The sequence below is a fragment of the Pleurodeles waltl genome, chromosome 11, assembly GCF_031143425.1.
Source record: "Pleurodeles waltl isolate 20211129_DDA chromosome 11, aPleWal1.hap1.20221129, whole genome shotgun sequence".
In the NCBI taxonomy this organism is placed as follows: Eukaryota; Metazoa; Chordata; class Amphibia; order Caudata; family Salamandridae; genus Pleurodeles; species Pleurodeles waltl.
This window is the reverse complement of record NC_090450.1, coordinates 148,427,471-148,449,338: the sequence shown is the minus strand read 5'-3', so window position 1 is coordinate 148,449,338 and position 21,868 is coordinate 148,427,471. Positions and strand designations below refer to the sequence as shown.

At 41.0% G+C, this 21,868-nt stretch overlaps 1 protein-coding gene across 3 annotated transcripts in view; it reads right to left on the bottom strand.

The window, feature by feature from the left end:
- Positions 1 to 21,868, bottom strand: part of MME (membrane metalloendopeptidase) — a 352,340-nt gene that overhangs the window by 306,523 nt on the left and 23,949 nt on the right. For 2 of the 3 annotated variants that reach the window (XM_069213314.1, XM_069213315.1), the window contains exon 2: positions 7,972 to 8,141. In XM_069213314.1, coding sequence (XP_069069415.1) covers positions 7,972 to 8,131 — 160 coding nt within the window. In that variant the 5' untranslated portion in view covers positions 8,132 to 8,141. Of the gene's footprint in view, positions 1 to 7,971; positions 8,142 to 8,384; positions 8,495 to 21,868 lie in introns of those variants that run through there. The other variant, XM_069213313.1, reaches the window with a different exon arrangement.

Sequence of the window (21,868 nt, the reverse complement as noted above, 5' to 3'; positions counted from 1 at the left end):
CCTCGATTGAATCTGAAGTAGAACTTAGTGAAGGGGAAGGTACTGATACCAGTAAAAACACTTTTTTAGAGGAAATGCAAGTACTCTACTTGGACCAAAAGTTATCAAGAGGAAGAGGCAGAATCAAAGGGCGGGGTTATGGAAACAAACAAAATCAGGCAGGATCAACAAGAGAAAAACAAGAAGAGCCAAAAGAAACAGGCAAAAGACAATATTCTCTCAGAAGTTTGAGGAAATAACAAAATCCCCAAATTTAGTAGTTAATCTTTCGGATTATGAATTAACGAACTTTGAACTACAAACCCTCAATAAAGGTCTATCCTTCTGCCCTGAAATTCATCATAATTTTGTGGATACTCGCATTGATATTTACAAATTTGTTAGGAAATTGAAATTATTAAAATTTCATACACAGCAAAGGAAGAAAACACCATCTACTTCTGAAGATAACACCACAAAGGAATTGGAAGAAACTCCACTTAAGATTGATCAAGTTATAGATCTCAAAACCTTATTTGATTTGACTTATAATCTACAAGATGAAGATTACACCGAGATGGAAGTATTACAACAATTAGATATTAACACAAAATGTCATAAACCATCTGGTTTAAAAGAAAGATCAAAGTTTTGTCCTATACTTTCACCAGGCAACAAAATAGATTTATATTCGGAACTAGTTTTAGAAGATCTGGAACGTCTTCAAAACAAAAGACTAATTAGTAAAACAGAAAATTTAACTAAGAAAGAACGGTTGGCATTAAAAAGTCTGAAGGCTAATAACAAAATTATAATAAAAGCAGCAGATAAAGGAGGTAATGTTATTATTCTAAACATGTCTGATTATATGATGGAAGCCTACAGACAATTGAGGAATCCAGCTGAATATAAGAAATTGACGAGAAATCCTATAAAGAATATGACCTATATGTTACATGCAAAACTAGGTATTTGGCATCAACAATTGCTACTTGATCGTGAAGAATATATGTATTTGAAAAAGGAGAATTCAACAATACCTACGATTTATTTTCTACCGAAAATTCATAAATCATTGACATCGCCACCAGGAAGACCAATAGTATCGGCATGTGATTCATTGTTTGAAAGAGTTTCTAATTATGTAGATGTTTATTTAGCCCCAATTGTTAAGACACTTAGTTCATATATTAAGGATTCTGGAGATCTTTTAAAGATATTATTAGATTTGGATTGGCATGAAAATTATTTACTAGCGACAACAGATGTGATCTCACTTTATACTTCCATTAATCATGCAATTGGTTTAAATGCCTGTGAATATTTTTTGAAGCAGCGTAATATCTCAGAATTAGAACATTCAAAAATGCTACTAGATATGATTGATATGTGTTTGAAAAATAATATCTTTATATTTAATCATGAGATATATTATCAATTATGTGGTACAGCCATGGGCATCTCCTTTTCTCCAAATTATGCCAACCTAGTAATGGGTTGGTGGGAAAGAGAGATAGCATGGAATAAAAGAAATGAGGGATTTGCTGAAAAAGCATTATTGTGGGTTCGTTTCATAGATGACCTTTTTATAATCTGGAATGGATCAATTGATGAATTTTTGCAATATTTTAATATTTTAAATGACAATGAGGTTGGTCTGAAATGCACCTGTGAAACCAGTAAAACATCTATAAATTTTCTAGATATTACCATTTATATTGAGAACAACAAAATTGAAACCACAGTGTACTGCAAGGATACGGCTTGTAATAGTGTACTACATGGGAAAAGCTTTCATCCCAAACCTTTGGTAAACAGCATTCCCTTGGGGGAATTTATTAGAATGAGGAGAAATTGTTCTCATGAAAAGGACTTATTACTAAAACTTGATGAAACATATGAGAGATTTAAGACTCGAGGATATAATGAAAAGATCCTTAAAAGTAATTTAAATATTATTCAGTCCAAAAAACTTGAGGAGTTTCTGTTTAATAAAAGAGAAAGAGAATCTGAAGAAAGAGTGCGAATGATTATGCAATATACCAAAGAAAGCACATTAATAAAAAATATTTTGTGCAAACACTGGAGAATAATAAGCAGAGATCCGGATGTAGGACCCATAGTAGGTTCGAAACCTTTGTTCTCATACAAAAAGGCACCCAGCATTAAGGATATATTGGTTAAAAGTCACCTTGTGTTAGAAAAGGATAGCAATTGGCTAGAGGTGGAGAATAAGGGTTTCGTCAAATGCAATTCCTGCAAAGCATGTAAAATTGGGCAATCAATGAAAAAAAATAATTTACCAAACGGACAGGAATGGCTCATTAAACATAAAATTAAATGTGATACAAAATACGTAATCTATATTATAGAATGTCATTGTGGCCTAAAGTACATTGGGAGTACAATTTGTGCGCTTAAGAAAAGAATCCTTGAACATATCAGAGCTATCACTCATAGAGATTATACATATGCGACAGCCAGACATCTACAGACACATACATCAAATGATTGGAAGACACTGAGATATTATGGTATAGATCATATCCCAGATCATGAAAGAGGAGGGGATCGAGTGAGAAAGTTGAGGCAATTAGAATCGAGATTTATAATTCGAATGAAAACGAAGGCCCCTTTTGGGATGAACAATGATGAAGAACTTTATGTTCATTTATGAGTGTATAATCCAAATAACACATAACTCTGAATTGTTAAGTGAAATTTTTGATCGGTTGAGATTTTTAATAACTGTCTTAATTATTTTTGTGAGCATTGGAGAGAAATTGTATTTTTCTTTCTTTTTTTAAGCAAGTCCTGATTCACACGAAATTAAAATTTGTAAAAATATAAAATCCAAGTTATATTCATTATATTACCACTAGGAAAAAGTAAGTTAAAAATGGCAGTATAAAGTTAACTAAACTAATGGTGAGAATAACAGAATTTGAATTGTAAATAACAAATGAAGTGAATTTGCTATTTGGTTACTTCTTTACAGAATGTTGGAATTTCAATATGATTGTATTCTCCCTGAGAACGATTGATTGTGAAATTTTGCATTTAAATTACTTATTTATGTTTAAACTACAACTCCCAGCATGCATCATGTGCGTATAATATTTTCCATTATAAAAGGAACTTGTAGTGTGAACTGGATGTTTGAACTCGAAAAAGACCATTCAGTCGAAACGCGTTGTTCTGCTTTCTTGTTTCAAATAAAATCAAGAATTATTGTACCTTGGTGGAGTGCACTGCTAAATTTTTGATGAAAAAAAAAATATATATATATATATATTATTAATACTTCCTTAAATAGACTATCAATTTCATGGTAAAGGCATGTATTGTAAAAGTAAATGCATAGTGAGAAAATGCTTGATAAAAAATGTGGGTTAAAGATATGCATTGTATTTAAAGTGTTGTAATGCCGTGCAACCTCACAAACATTGCAGGTACCCTGCTTGCTGTATTACAATTGTTTTAAAACGTATGGCACATAGAATCTTGTATGTTTTGATAGGGTACCCAACTGCCAAACTCTGAATAAAGTTCTAAGTCTAAGATTTATTTGCTGTCTAGCTATAGTAGTGATGCAATTTATCACACTGATCAAGGCTTGATCTCTAATATGAAACATAAGCAATCAGAAGGCACTTTACAGGAAATAAGCTACGAGTAGCAGCACCAGAGTGCAAACACCCCTTCGACCAATAGGGGCATACAAAATAACTGATCCTTGCATCTGTGAAATTTCATATTTGCTCAAGATACTCTCTAAGGCACTGATTACAAGTATAGATGCCATTTATAACAAGAATAGAAGAATACCACTGGGATATTACTAATCGGTTGCCAGAAATAGCAGCACTTACAAGCTTCTGGGGAGTAACATGTATGATACAGTAAATAAGATGTCTTTCCTGTTAAATTTCAGCAGGTTTGACCTGTTGAAATCTAATGAAGGTTGAGGATTTTATTCACCCGATAGTTAATGCATGTGTGACTTAGAACCAAACATGTAATTTAGACCCCTGCGCAAACAGGAGTTTACTCAGGTGGCGGAAAACAATGTTCCACACATAGTGAGGCTCCATTACTGTTTATAAGTTGGCCGAAAGAAAGCCAATAGCAGTGTTCAGAGCAGTCTTCAAAGCAAACATGACCATGAGATATAGAGGATTGTTGGAGAGGTATTAGGGCAAAAAATGTAATTGCCCAGTGCTAGAAATGGGGTCTCTAGTAGGCAGTTGGTTTGCACCCTGTCCAAGTAGGGACCCTCACTCTAGTCAGGATAAGGGAGATACCTGATCAGATAACCCCTGCTCACCCCCTTGGTAGGTTGGGATGAGCAGTCAGGCTTATCTCAGAAGCAATGTGTGAAGCATTTGCACATAACACACAGTAATATAGTGAAAACACTACAAAAGGACACCACACCAGTTTTAGAAAAATATCCAATACGTATATGTATAAAACAAGACCAAATATGATACAAATTCAACATACAATAAATAAGATACAAATTTTGCAAGAATTACTTAAAAAGACATTTCCTTGAAGTCACTAACTCCGTCTGGGGCTATCATGGCATCATGAACAACAAATACAATGGTTCAGGCCAGCTGCAGCATCGGAAGCCAGCTGCAGTGTCGGGAAGACCTGAAAACAGTACCTTGGAAATGCAGGGCGTTGCGATCCTCGCAATGAGGTCTGGAGAGCGGCGTTTCTGAAATTGCGGTGTCAGTTCCAGTGGTCGATGTGGGGGGGGGGGGGGGTCATCAAGCCCTTGAAGTCACACGTGTTACAGATCGAACTCTGGGCTGATGAAGTCAGGTGCACTGGCGTGGATGGAGTCGGGGCTGTGGTGCGAAGTGGGACGATGTGACGTACGGTGTCCACAGGTCACAGTGAAGGCAGTGGCTCAGTAATGGCATCCAGTGGTGTTGGGGAAACCAGGGATGCAGTGTGAAGCGGGGTGATGCTTGTGCAGTGTCACCAGGTCACAGTGCAGGCAGCGGCATCGTCATTGCTGAAGCTCTGTCATCAGTAGGCCTGTGTCGGCAGTGCAGCATGAGATGGGCTCTGTGCGGCATCCCCAGGTTGCAGTGCAGACATGGACGCCTGGTGACGACACTGGAGTCGATGGTGCTAGCGTCGGTGGAAACAGAAGCCTTTGGTATCTCTGAGACTCCCAACAAGAGGCAAGCTCTACTCGAAGCTCTTGGAGAACCCTCTCAAGCAGGATACACAGCAAAGATCACCCTTTGCTCTCTTTTAAGGCAGAAGCAGCAAATGCAGGCCAACCAAGCAAACCATACACAGCAACAAGGCAGTACTCCTCCTATGGCTCTTCAGCTCTACTCCTTGGCAGAGGTTCCTCTTGATCCAGGAAGATTCTAAAAGTCTGGGGTTTTGGGTCCACTACTTATACCCATTTCTGCCTTTGAAGTAGGCAAACTTCAAAGGAAAGTATATGTTGTTGACAAGATCCTGCCTTGCCCAGGCCTGGCCCCAGACACACACCAGGGGGTCGGAGACTGCACTCTGTGAGGGCAGACACAGCATTTTCAGGTCTAAGTGTCCTTTCCTCCCTCCACTCTAGCCCAGATGGCCCCTTAGGATATGTAGGCTACACCCCAGCTCCCTTTGTGTCACTGTCTAGAGGGAATTCACAACAGCCCAACTGTCAGTCTGACCCAGACGTGGAATACACAAGCTGCAGAAGCACAGAATGGTTTAAGGAAGAAAATGCCCACTTCCTAAAAGTGGAATTTTCAAACTGACAATCTAAAAAACAACTTTACCAAAAAGTGTATTTTGAAATTGTGAGTTCAGAAGCCACAAACTCCCTATTTCTATCTGCTGTCAAAGGGAAACTGCACTTTAAGAATATTTAAAGGCAGCCCCCATGTTAACCTGTGGGAGAGAGAGGCCTTGCAGCAGTGAAACCCGAATTTGGCAGTATTTCACTGTTAGGACACGTAAAACACATCAGTACATGTCCCACCTTTAACATACACTGAACCTAGCCCATGGGGCTACCTAGGGCCTACCGTAGGGGTGCCGTACATGTATAAAAAGGTAAAGTTTAGGACTGGCAAGTGGGTACATTTGCTAAGTCAAACTGGCAGTTTAAAACTGCACACACAGACACTGCAGTGACAGGTCTGTGCCATGTTTACAGGGCGACTAATGTGGGTGACAAGATCAGTGCTGCAGGCCCACAAGTAACATTTGATTTACAGGCCCTGGGCACCTCTGGTGCACTTTACTAGGGACTTACCATTAAATCAAATATGCCAATCATGGATAAACCAATCAACAGTATAATTTATATAGGGAGCACTTCCACTTTAGCACTGATTAGGAGTGGTAAAGTGCGCGGAGACAATAAATCAGCAAGAACTAGATCAGTATACCATAGAAACAGGAGGTCAGAAGGCAAAAAGACACGGGAGACACGCCAAAAGCTTCCAGGTCTAACATCCAGTAAAATATATATATATATATATATATATATATATATATATATATATATATGTATATATATATATATATATATTTTAACCAGGAAATAAGTGGATGTGTCAGTTGGCAGTATTGACTGACATATATTTATACACAAATATACAAAATATGTATGTTGTTCAGCACATGGCAAAAGTGTGCATTTTCAACCCCTTATATTTTTGTAATCCCATGAATAACAGAAAAAAGACTATTACATGTTAGAAAGAGCCATTGGCATGATTAACGAAGAGCCTCACATTCTCATTGTGGAGACTGTGCCACAACTGCAGAGCCTCTGCCACGACTGCAAGGACTCCTTGTGGAGCAGGCCCATAATTTTGCAGCCAATACCTCATAAAAAACTTCAATTTTCTGAAAGAATGTATTCTGAAGAAGATGTCACTAGCACATTAAAAACTGGTGTAAGTCACAAAATTTAAAATTTGGTTTCTTAATGCAATATAGCCTTATACCCCACTGTAGCGGGCTACACCAGCCATTAAAGACCCGCTACACTGTTTAACTAGGAAGCAAACTTTAAAGGCCAGTGTAGCCCCGCTACAAAGGGTTATGAGGCTATAAAAACATTCTGCCACAAGAGGGCAGAATATTCGTATAAATAAAACAAAGAGCTCATGCTCTGTGACGGCTTTGTTCACAGCTGTTACTGTGTGAAAAACAATGTAATGTTGGAGCTCAGGGCTTCTACCAGCCATTAGAAGCCTTAAGCACTTCATTGCCTTCAATGGAGCTCCCAAGGTATGAAATATTATACTTAAAATATTAAGAGCCTTCAAATAGGTGTGCTCAGCATGTGCACTATACAAAAACGTCTTGTTTTTTTTTTAATAGACTATAATGTTGCGCCAACTACAATGACAATCTGCAGGACATATATAGGCTACAAATGACAGCTGACGTTTATTAGTTCAGTAAATGCTTTGATAGAAGGTCGGTGGGGGCAGGAATGCTTTAAAGTTATTGTTTAAAAAACATATATTTTAATAAATACTTCGCAATGCGGTCATATAACCTAAAGTACTAAAACGCATCCACGTGTTAAAGAACACAATTTTTTTATTTTGAAGCAACTTCATCATATTTTAACATGATGTTTGCTGCCTGACTTACAAGCAAAATATTTGCAGGACTCAGCTCTTGCACGGGCTTTTAGAGCCAAGCCAGAACCTTGACTCAGGTTTGGCTCGCCCATCTCTAGTATTATGTGCAATTCTGTGCCTCTGTAAGCTTGTGTTCATGCGTTTGTGATTGTAGTATGCGGAGAATGCATCAGTAAGTTGCATCAGATGTTTTACTAGGAGTGTCTTTCTCGCCTAATAGTGAAAGAGGGAGCGCTCTCGATGTCACAAAATAGTTCAAAACTCCTGCTGACATCATCAAGCAAATCAACATTTTAACAGGCTTATAATATGGAATTTAATGAACGGTTACACATACTCAAAAAGGAAAAAAGCTTCTTACCATCATGTGTAGCAAATAAGGCTATCATTGTGACTGCTACAATTGTCAGCATAACCACAATGGCAATGAGCGCTATTTCCAGGGAAGACCATCGTGACTTTTTCTTGGGTTTTGGAGAATTATTATCTGTTATATCCATCTGGCTTTCTGACTTGCCCATCACCCTAACTCTGCAAAAAAACCAGGAAAAAATACATTTAATTTAGTGGGCACTATCAGACAACACATTTTTTTGTTCTATTCTGTTATTACAACACAAATATAGAAAACAAGTGCATTAAAATATGAAAACAATAGAAACAATTATAACACCCTATCAACAATTCAGATTGATTTCCTCTGCAAAAAAACTATAAATACTGTTGTTCTAAAAAGCCAACTAAAATCAGACAGGAACTTTCAGGATTACATACTTGTATTAATCAGGCACAGTTCGGCGACAAGTTGTGGGCTCCTTCGTGACTGGATAAACAGGAACACAGCACTTGCACACAGGCTTTTAAACCTTGATCGCTTGTCAAACATTAGTCATGCACTTTGCTATGCTGAGCATTTTTACCTCTTCATTAATCAGCAATTGGAGCGCTGATGTCCTGGCTCCACCTCAGAACAAATCTATTTTATTACTTTAACAAGTCACCTATTGAGATTGCGTTTAGTTCGGAATTAAAGTCCCATACCTTTCTGCCCAGTTGGTTTTAATCCCGTCAAGGTAACTGTTGACATTTTACCTAAAAGTAGAACTCGGTATCCTGGTATCTTTTTAATTTTCTTGCTTCTTCCTTTGACTAAGGGCCTAATTTAGTGGTTGGTAGGCAAAATACTTCATCACAAACGTGATGAAGTACCCTATCTACTAAACCCTTTGGCCGTCTGCTCTTTGATGAGCAAAGGAGGGGCGGTCAATTTTCCACTGCCTCTGCCATATGAAAACTCACTCCTGCAGCCTGACTGAGTAGGGGCCATCAGAGTATGAGCATCAGACAGTCTGCGCTACATAGATAAACAGTTAGATGTCCTCTTGTTTCTATCTATCATCGCCAGGTAAATCCCCATGGCTACAAACAGAAAATAAAATGACTGCCCACACTTTGGGAGAAAATGTTCATGGTGTGGGGGGGTATTAGTTTTATTTTTCATAATAAAACAAACTGCTTTGGGAGCGTTGTTTCCCAAAAACATTAAATGATTGGTGCCTAGAAGCCTAAAGAAGCCGGCTGTGCACTAAACTCCTTATGCACACACAGAAGTCACTACAGGGCTGGTGGATCTCTTAATTTGGCAGCAGGAAGTCGACCGGGGTGGCAGAGCAGATGATCTCCACCACTCTGATGGACAAGATGCTGACTGCTAAGATCTAAACCAGGCCCTATGTCCCCGAATCCTCCTTCCACTCAGTCTTCTATCATCCTGTTCTCCTTACTCACAACATCCATTAACTATTGACAAGATCTGTATTCACCCAACATATCACAATTGGGATAGGCAGCATTTTTACACACGAGCAATGCTGCAGATAGATCCCCAATTTTGGCCTACCTGGTTTGAAGAGTTTCTCACTTTGACTATGCTTTGACTTAGTTTTTACACACAAACTGGACACATTTTTTGGTGAGTTTAGTTGGCACTGAAAATGGATGTGTCATTTTTTTATGACTTTGTATTCGGACAGATGTTCGGAATTCTTCTCTCCTGCAACAAAAAGGACATGAAAACCAACACGAAGAAAAATGTGCCAACTACGGATGGAAATGGCAGTATTCAGGAAAACAAAAGAAGTTCCAAGAAAAAACGGCAACTCTGAAACACTTAATGCTCACAATAACACTCAGCCATTAGCGGCAGTGCAAAGGAGGTGAAGTGATGAGACTGCATGTTTATACATCGGCAGGGTCGAAATGGGACAGAAAATAGATCTGGCCACCAAATTAAAACCGCCCTTTATATTGAATCAGGAAGCTAAAGTGTCTCGTGTTTGCAAATCAGGGCACGTTTGAACTTCTACAGACAGGCTGTGTACATGTTTTGCATGGTATGGAAGACTGCATGGATTTAAGCCTGCTGCATGCAATGTGTGTTTTAATACCAAGGAAATCAATATTAAAAACCAACCCAGCAGACCATGCAACAGACCCACAAAACAGCCAATTAAGAGGTCCACACACTGACCGGACAAACCAGCCTATTGGGACTGCCAGATTGCCCAATAGGCCAGTCCGACTCTGTTGCAATAAAGGAACAAGCATTTACAATGCAACGGGTCTCGAGTTTGCTCATGTTAGAGCTGATCGCGTTGTAAACTCCTAACCCGACTTTTCACCTATCGGGCAAAAGTGCATTTATGTACATAACCCGAAAAAGTGAAATTAACTCTGTAAAGTGCTCGACTTCTGCCAAGCGAGATCGCGCTCGTAAATTAGAGAAAAAGAAGTCCACGAGCCCGATGGAAAACAGCGAGCCTCGCATGTTTTCTGTACTTAGTCGCTGCGCTCGAGGAGGGCCAGCTACCGGAAAAGGCATGACGTATGCGTGCCTTCGACTAATGAAAGCAAGCAGATTTTATTAGGCAAGCCCACGAACCAATAAAAAACACTGACGTGAAGTTGACAGGGCTCCGAGCCCTTTTCTAAATACTAAAGCGTCTCGCTGCAATACGCATGCGCGAGCGCATGCAACGCAGGCTCGACCCTAAAAAAGTAACCACTTGCATGTGATTGATGATGCCACAGAAAGTTACAGGTACTCCTTTGAAGACAAAACCTTCAGAGAAAATCACTAGAAGAGCTGTTACACGGAGGGAATGATGAAACATATATAGTTTGAGGAGGGGACTAAACAATGTAATATTGCGAGCATGTAGCACAAAATTTATATTACCTAGAAAGCTACAAGATGTGTTTAAAATCTTCGATTTTACAGGTTTGATTGCCAAGGAAAGAGTTCTGCCATGTCTGTGAATTGCCTTTGAAAAAGTGTTTAAAATAATGTTTTTCAAGGTATGTGGCTACATTCTTCCTAGAAAACGTAAGATGCCCCAGGGATCTGTGCTGGTAAATTCAAATAAAATTTCCTATTTGTATTTTTGGTTCGTTTTGGGAACTTCACTTTTTTTGGTGGGAGTAAGGTTCCAGAATATTGCGTGTAAGTAGGTTGAGATTTCTTAGGAAGTACAGGCCGTCATTTGGAGGGGCCAGGAATGCCTTCACTATTAAGTAAAAGGAGTTACCAGCTGTTTCAGTAATCTTTAGCAGTACAGGATTACTACACCTGGTTTCCCGGGTGGGGGAATCCTGCATATTTTGTTTGGGGAAAGTCCACCAGGTCACACTTAGAGTACTTATCCCTAGTAAAAAGATTGTAATTATGGTTTCATGCGCAGGAATCAATTTAGAACATCGACTACCACATGATATTCCCACATTCATAAGGGGATAAAATGCATGAAATTATTATTCTACGATAATACCGGGGCCAGTGTTACAGATATCACTAATGTCATTAACACCCAATGAGGTATTACTGCCACATAATGCAGTCCAACCATAATAAAATCCATATTTGTGAGATAATAGGTACATTATACTTTATTAGTGCTAAATGACAACTGAACGTGTAAAGCGAAGTGGAAAGAAAACAATGAATCAAAAATCAGAAGAATGCACCACAAAGAGGATAAACAGCATCTAATGCTAATGGTCTCTCGCTCTATAAAGTGGGCTCTGAGAGCTGGGCATGGACAGGTGCATGCCAGAATGTCAAATTGAAAAATATCGACTTACACAAATATTGACTCCACAATATTATTAAGGTAAGTATACATATGGAGGTTCAGATTTACTATTCTCAAATCCACATCTTCTTACTTAGATGATATATAAATCCAGTGGCAGGCAATATTACGGCATTAGTATTTTTGCAGGCTGATATTAAAACTGTGTTATTACTATGATAACCTGCTTGGCTTTTCCATATGCCAAATACAGTTGTCTGCAAATTCTGTTGTACATGGCCCTTGGCTGTGTTCTGTATTCGCTAGTCACTGATTATGCCATGGGTAAATCCTATCCTAAACCTCGTGCCCAGAAAACCCACCCTGCGCAGCTTTGGGAATGTGCAGCAAGCTTTTGGTGCAGGGAGTGGCCTCCAACAAAGCCCTGCAATCAAACTTTACCGAAGTTCTAGCCTGACTTGTAATTGAAGCCAAACCCCAGAGCCCCCAAGGGGGTGTTGCACATGGTATTCCATGTGCCATGGGCTTTGTTAACAACAAGCATTAGCAAAGTCAGTAGATCTCACCTATTGAAACGCTACCGGCTTTTTGTGTTTTTGTGTTTTAGCCATGTTGTATATCAGTGTGGCTGCTGTTCAGCATGGCTAAAAGTCAGTGGCATACAGGAGAGTGTCATGGAGTGGAGTGGTGTTAAGTGGAGTGGTAACAGTGGAGTATAGTGGCGAAGAGTAGAGTAGAGTAGTGGAGTGAAGTAGAATGGTGTAGAGTAAAGTGGCATAGTGTGGAGTGGAGGAAAGTGTCATAGAGTGGAGTGGCAAAGCGTGGTGTGGTGTAGAGTGGAGTACAGGATAAACAGCATCTAATGCTAATAGTCTCTCGCTCTATGAAGTGGGCTCTGGGAGCTGAGCATGGACAGATGCATGCCAGAATGTCAAATTGAAAAATATCGACTTACACAAATATTGACTCCACAATATTATTAAGGTAAGTATAGATATGGAGGTTCAGATTTACTATTCTCAAATCCACATCTTCTTACTTAGATGATATATAAATCCAGTGGCAGGCAATATTACGGCATTAGTAGAGTGGAGTGGCAAAGCGTGGTGTGGTGTAGAGTGGAGTAAAGTGGCATAGAGTGTCCTAGAGCGGAGTAAAGTGGCATAGTGTTGTGGAGTGTCATGGAGTGGAGTTACATAGAATTTTGTAGAGTGGGGTAAAGTGGTCTAGAGTGAAGTGGCATAGAGTGGCATGCAGTGTCATGTGATAGCATGAAGTGCTTTGTACTAGAGTGTGATATAATGTAGCAGAGGAGGGTAGAGTTTTGTACAGGGAGTGGCACAGAGTGAATTGGTATAAAGTGGAGTATGCATGGTGTGCTGGTGCACTGCCATTACAGACAACACATTTTCATTTGAAATCACTATTACATTTGCACATACGGTTTACTGATAGAACTGTACAGTGCACAAACAATAATGTGTGAAAGTAGGGGTCAACGAAAAAAACGATCAAAAGGGCCTTGAGAGCAAACACTTTTTGGTTAATTATTTTTTTGTGTATTTCCACCTTTCCTTTGGTTCATTTAGAGAACTGTTTCAGAATGGTTCAAGAACATCTTTTTAGTTTTCACATTTTTTGTGCCAACTTAAGCTATTGGTCTTGGGAGCAAAGGGCATTTTCAATACTTCTATGATTTTGCCAAGTTCCAAATGTGGCTGTTCGCTGCCCTGGATCTCCTTCATCCTTAGATTCTTCCAAGGTGAAAGCAGCCATGGACAGGAAGCAGCTGCCTATCTTCACTCTTGTAAAATGCTAGTAGGAAAGTAGCATGCCACACGAGGACATCTGTTGCTGCCTCAGTATATATTTTCTAGCTATTGGGCAAGGTAGGAGGCATGAAATTCACTTCTGCTATTGGGCAAGTGAGTGATCAGTGAGATTTGAGCCAAGATTCTGGAGGGGGGAACAATTTGCTCCCCAGCCCTTAGGAAAAACAGGGGGTAGCAAATATCTACCCTGCCTTGGACAACGTGTGTGGATTTAGCATGTATTTAGCAACCCTGGACTAGGAGAAATCTCAAAATCCACCCGGACCTCAAGCAAAGGGTGTGTGTATATGAATGTGTCTATGTCACAATTTTTCTTGGGAAAGGCATTTTTTGTTTTTTAACTAACATTGGCTCTGATCAAAGAATTTGCACAAAACATACCAAAAAAGTACATTTATTTGGGTTCTTGAAGGTAAGTCTTGTGCAGAAGTAATAAAAAGGGTCTGGGGGTCCCAAATGTGCTTTATCTATTATACTCCTCATAGGATGATTAGCTTTTCAATACAGAAAAAACAGTTGAACAGAACTACATCAAATCTGGTGTGAAGAGGGAGCTTTATTAAAGGATTTTACCTTTCCTGTTTGTGTAAATCTGTTAAGTAGTTTTTTGAGAATTTAGATGTTACAAAGATGCTTGGGTTGGGCAGGAAGAGCTTCAACTACAGAGTCATCTGGACCAATAATTCACAGAGGATCTACGGTACCAGTACTGCAAACCTACACAGCTCTAAAATTAAAAAGATACCCTGATATGACTGGTCAAGTGAGCTTTTTTCCTATTGGCCTTTTACTAGTGTGGATCTGAAGGTGGATCGACAGTACCAGAACAATCCAGTTGGCTGCCCGCAACATCAGAAGAAAATGTTGTGGTTGCCATTAGACCACGTGAGGATGAGTCCTCACTTCCTGAAAGTTCATAAAAATGGACACATGAGAGGAAAGGTGAGTCCACACTAACTCCCAGGTGGGGGGTGGTTCCTACTGGACCTTCCGTACAGGTAAAACTAAGTAAAATTATAGTTCTTTTCATGGGACAAGTGGGTCCTTCACTGCTCCCACTGTGACCCCTCCCCCCGACCAGATACCACAGTACTATGGGGGTCATTCTAACATTGGCGGGCGGCGGAGGCCGCCCGCCAATGTTCCCCCGTCAAAATACCGCTCCGCGGTCACAAGACGGCTGAGGGTATTTTGAAATTTGCCCTGGGCTGGCGGGCGGCGGCCAAAAGGCCGCCCGCCAGCCCAGGGCAAATCTACCTTCCCACGAGGACGCCGGCTCCGAATGGAGCCGGCGTAGTGGGAAGGTGCGACGGGTGCAGTTGCACCCGTCGCGTATTTCAGTGTCTGCTTTGCAGACACTGAAATACACAGTGGGGCCCTCTTACGGGGGCCCCTGCAGTGCCCATGCCATGGGCATGGGCACTGCAGGGGCCCCCAGGGGCCCCGCGGCACCCCCTACCGCCATCCTGTTCCTGGCGGGAGACCCGCCAGGAACAGGATGGCAGTAGGGGGTGTCAGAATCCCCATGGCTGCGGAGCGCGCTCCGCAGCCATGGAGGATTCACCCGAGCAGCGGAAAGTCGGCGGGAGACCGCCGACTTTCCGTTTCTGACCGCGGCTGAACCGCCGTGGTCAGAATGCTCGAGGGAGCACCGCCAGCCTGTTGGCGGTACTCCTGTGGTCGGTGACCCTGGCGGTCAGAATGACCCCCTATGTGTCTGAGCACTCTGCAAGCTTAGTGCTGTAAAACCAGTGCAAGCTCGTGGACCTGCTTTAGCCTATTGTATGTTATGCAGATCTTGTTCTTGTACCATGGATCCAGTACAATTCCTTGAAGCTGGCCAGAGGGCAGACCCTTTGGTGCTAGTGACCTTCTTCCTGTGCACACGATAATAGATTATGTGCAGCGGAGATTGCCCGCCTGTGGAGTATGGGGTGCAGGGCACGGTCCAGGCCACATCATTCATTCCCATCCCATGTGCATCGGTGGGGGGGGGCTCTCACTTCTCAGGAGGGTTGGGTGCAGGCCTTGATAGGGTGAGGTGAATGACTGAAGACTGTGCAAAGGGGGCCTGTATGACCACATAGAATGGGGCACATGGCTTGTTTGGACGCCTAGCCCATCACCCTAATTCCATTGCACATGGTCATAGATCATGTGCATCAGTGGTAGGATACCCATGGACTGTGGGTTGCAGCACCACCGAGGGGGTGCAGAGTGTGGATGAAGACCAGTTACTATGGTTACCCCCATTGCTTATAGCAAAAGGCCATACACAGTGTGGGTTGGGTGCCAAAAGGAGTGAGGTGCAGGGCTTGCCTGTCTGCTTGCGGCTGGCCTAATGTCAGCAGAGGATGGGGTGCAGGGCCTAGCTAGAGAACAGGCACTATGCATACCTCATGTTACTTATTTAATTAATGACATACTAACTTTTTTGCTACGAATAGGATATGTAGATCCTCTTCCAATCATGGATTGCTGGGGAAACCATGATTAAAATATCATTTTTTCCCGGGACCAGAGAAAATCTGTGGATCGTAAAAAATTTCACAACATGTTTTTATTAAACAAAAGTGTTTATTAAGGAAAGTTAACTCTTAAAGAGGTATAGCTATAATAATTGGATACATGTCCTCCGGTTATTAATTAAGATCCTATTGTTTTCTGTTCTGAAATGTACTATATTTCTTCGGAAAATTCCAGCCAGTTCAATTGAATTTTATTGCTGTAGCTAGATCCCTGCCATGGTCCTGGAGCTAGCACATTTATGATCCAAATTGGTCGGATGAGTTCCACTTTAGTCTTTGACATATTTTAAAATATGCAAAGGTTGTGTGTCGGAAAGGATGTATTATCTTTCCAAACGTTTATCTCATTTTGAAAGATAAAGCAATACCAGTCACTGTTCCTAAATCATTCCCTTCACAGTGCACAATCATTACATCTGGTTGCACACATTTAGAAATGTTTTCCATCAAAGGGAAAAGTTAATGCTATTGCATTCCATATATACCACTACTATGTCTACCATACTCACGAGCTCTGGGGACACAGGCGTGACCAACCGGAGTCCTTCTGAAACTCTGGAATTAGTCACAAAATGTGAAATCTTCACCAAGAAGTAGCAATTTTAATAAAAAAATAATTTATTTATTGTAACTGCTTTCTGATTGGATGTTGTGTGCGTGAAAAACAACATAACAGTAGGTTACAAATAAAGGTGGAAATTAACCATTGGATAGTGGTTTTCATTCTAGCAAAAAATTGCTTAACCATCCCAGCTTTTCAAGAGTGCACTTCAAAGCATGGTCAATGCAGTCATTAATTCAAACTCATAAAGTGATACCACGAACTATTAGTGATTCTAAAGTTGCAGTTTGATGAAGAACAGGCTACATTTGCTGAGCCTTTGACTTGATTGGACACTGGGGACATGCTGTGATCTGGCAATCTTGGAAACTGGTGGACAAAAGAAAGGTATTTCTTATTATTAAGTAAAGATAGAAATGTTATGCTAGGTTCAGTCACTGAGGGCAGCATTCCATAACGAGGCTGAATTAAGTTCAAATATTCTATGAGGTGATATGTTTTGTTGAATGTGCTTGCCAGGGTTTTCGTTGCAATATTTCCAATACTTTCTAAAAGAGTCAGATAATCTGCATTTTGAGTGCTACTTATGTTTCGTGAAAGTGATTTTTTTTTTTTGCATCACTCTCTGCGAAATAAAAATATGATGTACTGTTAAGGTTAAAGATCTTTAAATGACAAGTTGATGAGATAACAAATGAGAAGAAGTCATTAAAAGGAAACCAACTGATGTATTTTCATAGCAAAAACGCCTGTGTTGCCATTGTTAAACTGCAGCAGTGAGCAACATTGCAGTATGAGCATTAACTATACAACTAGATATTCTATAAAGAATAGGAAGAAAGATGCAACTTTCAGTGGAATTCATTTACGCTGTTTTCAGACTAAGAGCTCCACCTATGTAATTGTGTACAGCTCTATTACATGGACATTTACCATACTATTGCAACTTCCACACACGGGGCAAGGTTTAGTAAGGGTTTGTGGCAGCTCAAAGTCATGGAAAGTGGCACTGTCATCCTAGGAATTTTGGGGAGGCGGGGAAGAAATATTTTGGGGGGCCCTGTGTGGCAGAGGTCGAATAGAGAGAATGTTCACTTTCCTAGGGAGGCCCTTGAAGGGTGGGTGCCATAAACAATTTCCCACTTTGCCCATGCCTTAAAACGCCTCTTCAAAGGGGCATAATGTTTATCAACAGTATTACTTTTCAGCACAACACGTATTAGTGTGGAATCGACCCTTCTCTATGCATAATAGTGCCTATCACTGCTTTGAGCCACTTTCCATCAAGGGTTGATACTTGGGTGGTTCAAAGCAAGTACCTATAATTTTTTAGACAAAGCCTGAACACTAAGATAGTCAAATTGGGTTTTAGGTGGAAAAATAACACCTCCTTAAAAGCATGCACTAACAATGATAAATGTTTTGACCTTCTCAATCATTCCATGGGTTGCATGTGTGCTACACTGTACAGCATAAGTCTAATATGTGGAATGTTTCACAATGTGTCTAGGTATAAGATGTTAAACTGTAACTGTGTGCTACCAGTACAAATCATATGTTACAAAGTATGCACACAGCGTTCCACCATTCCGATGTGCATTAAGCAAGGCTTCCTTTAAAAGAGGCAGCTACAGGGATGACAGGAGCAGTGCATTTCTAAAAAAATGGTTTTGCTCTATTTTCTTCAATTTGTACAACTCAGCATAGTAGGGTCGGTTGCTCTACTGTATTAAACCAAAAGGTTACACATTTGGGTCACAATCTCACACAGTGCTAAGACAAATACTCACTAATGTTAGTGGTATATCCAACAATCAATGTTATTCTATTGAGTATTGAGAGGGAACAGTAAAACATATGTGGAGACTTGAGACATCCCAGACATATAGGCCATCATTACAACTCTAGCGGTCAAAGACCGCCTGGGCTGTTTCGTCGGAAGCACCGCCAACAGGCTGGCGGTGCATTGCTTGGGATTACGACCGCAGCAGAAGCGGCGCGGTCGCACCACCGGGACAGGTGGTTTTCCGCCACGTTGGTCCCAGCGGTTGTAATCCCCCAGGGCAGCGCTGCCCAGGGGATTACGAGTCCCCCTCCTGCCGGACTTTTCATGGCGGTAGGAACCGCCATGAAAAGTCTGGTGGAAAGGGGAGATGTGGGGCCTCTGGCATGGCAAGTGCAGGAGCCCCCTGCCATGGCCCCATGGAGCTTTTCACTGTCTACATAGCAGACAATGAAAAGTGCGACGGGTGCAACTTCACCCCTTGCACCGCCGCAACACCGCCGGCTCCATTTGGAGCCGGCTCCCATGTTGCGGCTGACATCCCCGCTGGGGCGGCGGACGGAAACTAGGTTTCTGCCCGCCGGCCCAGCGGGGGTGCCGAAATGGCCACCACGGGAGTGCGGCCGCATTGCCAGTGTTGTAATGAGGGCCATAATATTTTAAGAAAAGTATTCACAGTGTGGTTCTTCATTAAGTGGAAAGTGAAAGTGTATTTAGAGATGGTGTTGTGGACAGTAATCTTATGGTAAGTTGCTTTTCAACACTTTGGACAGACCAAAGCTCTACTACAGGTGCATTAATCATGGGACTACAATTGTAACACTCAATGACACAAAACAGTTACTGAAACGCCCTCACATGGAGCAGGCATTGGCCTCCTGTGGAGGGTGGACCGCAGTACTTGGCCAAAGACCATGTGCAGTGGATGTTGGTCATCTTTAATGAGTAGGTTGCTCCTGATGCCCACCGCTGCGTAGAGCCTGCTTATCATGCGTAGCCGTGTTTGCGGGATACAGAGCATGGGCTTCAGGAATTGGCAGGAGGACTGGCTGTCCAAAAAGGTTTAAAACGTGAAATTTTAAAAATGTGTGAATACAGTTGTGAGTTTTAAGTTGCACTTGGCAAACCCCTACCTTCAAACAATATAAATGATCTTGTCTTCTTAACAAATTCAACTTATATATTCAACTCAAATAAATATGCTGCTCAAAGCACCACTTTTGGTTTTTCAGTATCTGGGAAGGAAGCCCCTCCCTTCCCGTTCTCACGAGAGTGCTGCTGCACAGTAGCAAAGATTTTATTGGAGTAATTATCTGCCCAAGACAGTTGCGTGTAATTTAAAACTGGAGGCAATTAGACATAATCTCTGGGTGTTGGTGCAGCTGAAAATCTAGAAGTGCTGCAATCAGCCCAGGTCTTTAAAAAAAAGGACAAGGGGGTCTCCAACTTCTGAAGGAACACCAAGTTTGTCCATGATGAGCATCCGGTTTGCAGTTTGGGGGGATTCTCATGATCAGGACTCCAGCAAAATGTTGCCAAAACATCAAGAATACTGGTAACTGCAGAAATATGCCGGACTTTACATCTGCACAGATGTTTGGGGACTTTTGGCATGAAACTTTGAAGGAGTGGTCGCAAAATAAATTAATGTACACATTTTCCAGGCCCTGTGAATGTTGACCAACGTATGTGGCATTGGGGGTAAAGCAATAGAACCAATAGGTCAGTAACTGATCTAATGCTCTATACAAAGCAGACTGTGCCACAGATACTGGAAAAAATAACCCTGCCTCCCAACAATTTCCACATCCTAAAATGTCTACAGACATTTGGCAATCACTTTGCAATATATCGCTAGGAGCCCCTAGCCCTCAAAATCCCTTTTCTGAGCTCTTTTTTCCAGTACTGGTACTATGTGCTTTAAAATGCACCCCCTCCTTTTTGTATCACAGCAGAAAATAGCTCCACCAACAGGTAATTTGGACTTGGGTGTCACGCAGTCTTAGAAGATGACTCTGCCCTCCCTTAAAATCGTTAAATCCCCTTTCCATTCTCCTAAAAAATGTGTTTCTCCTTTCTCTGAAATGACCAATATGCAACACATTAGCCGAGTTTCATACGGATATCGTACACGTGAAAACGCATGTAAAGTGGACCGCAAGGACCGACTTTGGCCTCCTGAAAGCTATAAATGGCTATCGATAGGACCTTTTGAGTGGCACTGCTGGGATAAGTGCCTGGTCAGTAAATATTGTGCAACTGTACGATGTCTTGTTTCCTTGCTGGTGTTTTCATGCTGACTCAAGTTGGACTTTGAAAGTTTATGAGCAGCTAATTATTTTATTTTCAGTCAAGCCCTTTCGGTGTAAACATGACAAAGCATTTCCACAAAAGAATTAAAGTAATAGCAGAAAAATTAAAAGAGTGAACAAGGCGGGGAACTTGAGTAAATGCATGCCAGCAGCATATAAAAGTGCAAGCGGTGGCCTTGTAAAGGGGTCTGTATGTTGATAGTGAACAGCAATGCAAGCAGCTAATTAAAGCACAGGCCAGCGATTATGAAAATGCTACACCCTTAATGAGAAAGATAAGGTGATTGCACCTTTATTTATGATTGTGAAGCAGCTTTTGGTATCCAGTAGACATAAACATACACACACAAATGATGTTCTCCCTTATATTTCACCAGTAAGGTGAGTGTAAATAGAATCACAGTGGGACTTGCAGAAATAGGTTAACCCTCAGGAACGTGCTAAATTCACAAACCTTGGCAAACGAGTTTTATCCTGAATATGATTTAGATTTATCTTCCAGAAAATTCAACAGTAAAACTCTATCAATGCTGGAATATTAGGGGAACTCCACCATAATCAGTTGGGTGTACGAGAAGGAGTTTCTACAACGGTAATAATAGTTTCTTTGGAGACGATTAAAAAAGTGTAAATGAGCAAATGGAGCACACTTGTGTTTTACATTTGTTCAGGTAAATGCTCACTTGTTATAAGTACTTATGTGTAAATACTTCTGCACATGAGTAACTTCTGTAGATGCCACAGCGACAGTTTCCCAGAAGTACTCCTGATTTTTTTGAGAATTCTTTAAAAAATAAATCTGGTCACTCTTAAAACAGCTATGTTCTGGCTTTTTAGTAAATCCAGCCATTTGAGTTTAAGACAAAAGAGGCTTAATTTAGACTTTGGGGGCACAGAAATAAAATGTAGCAGAAATCCTAACTGCCATATTTACTGTGCAATTTACTATAATGCTCTTGTAATGTGACTAACATGACATCCACCACATTTGTGATCAAGTGCCCTCTCTGTCAAACTCTAAATATGACCCAAAATCTTGCACATCTGAAATAACTCTCCAACCTGGCACAAGTAGTTTGCAAACTACAGTTTTCAACATAGTGCTTACAAAGACTCATGTCTGTGCAGGCACGTTATTTAAACAGACTGT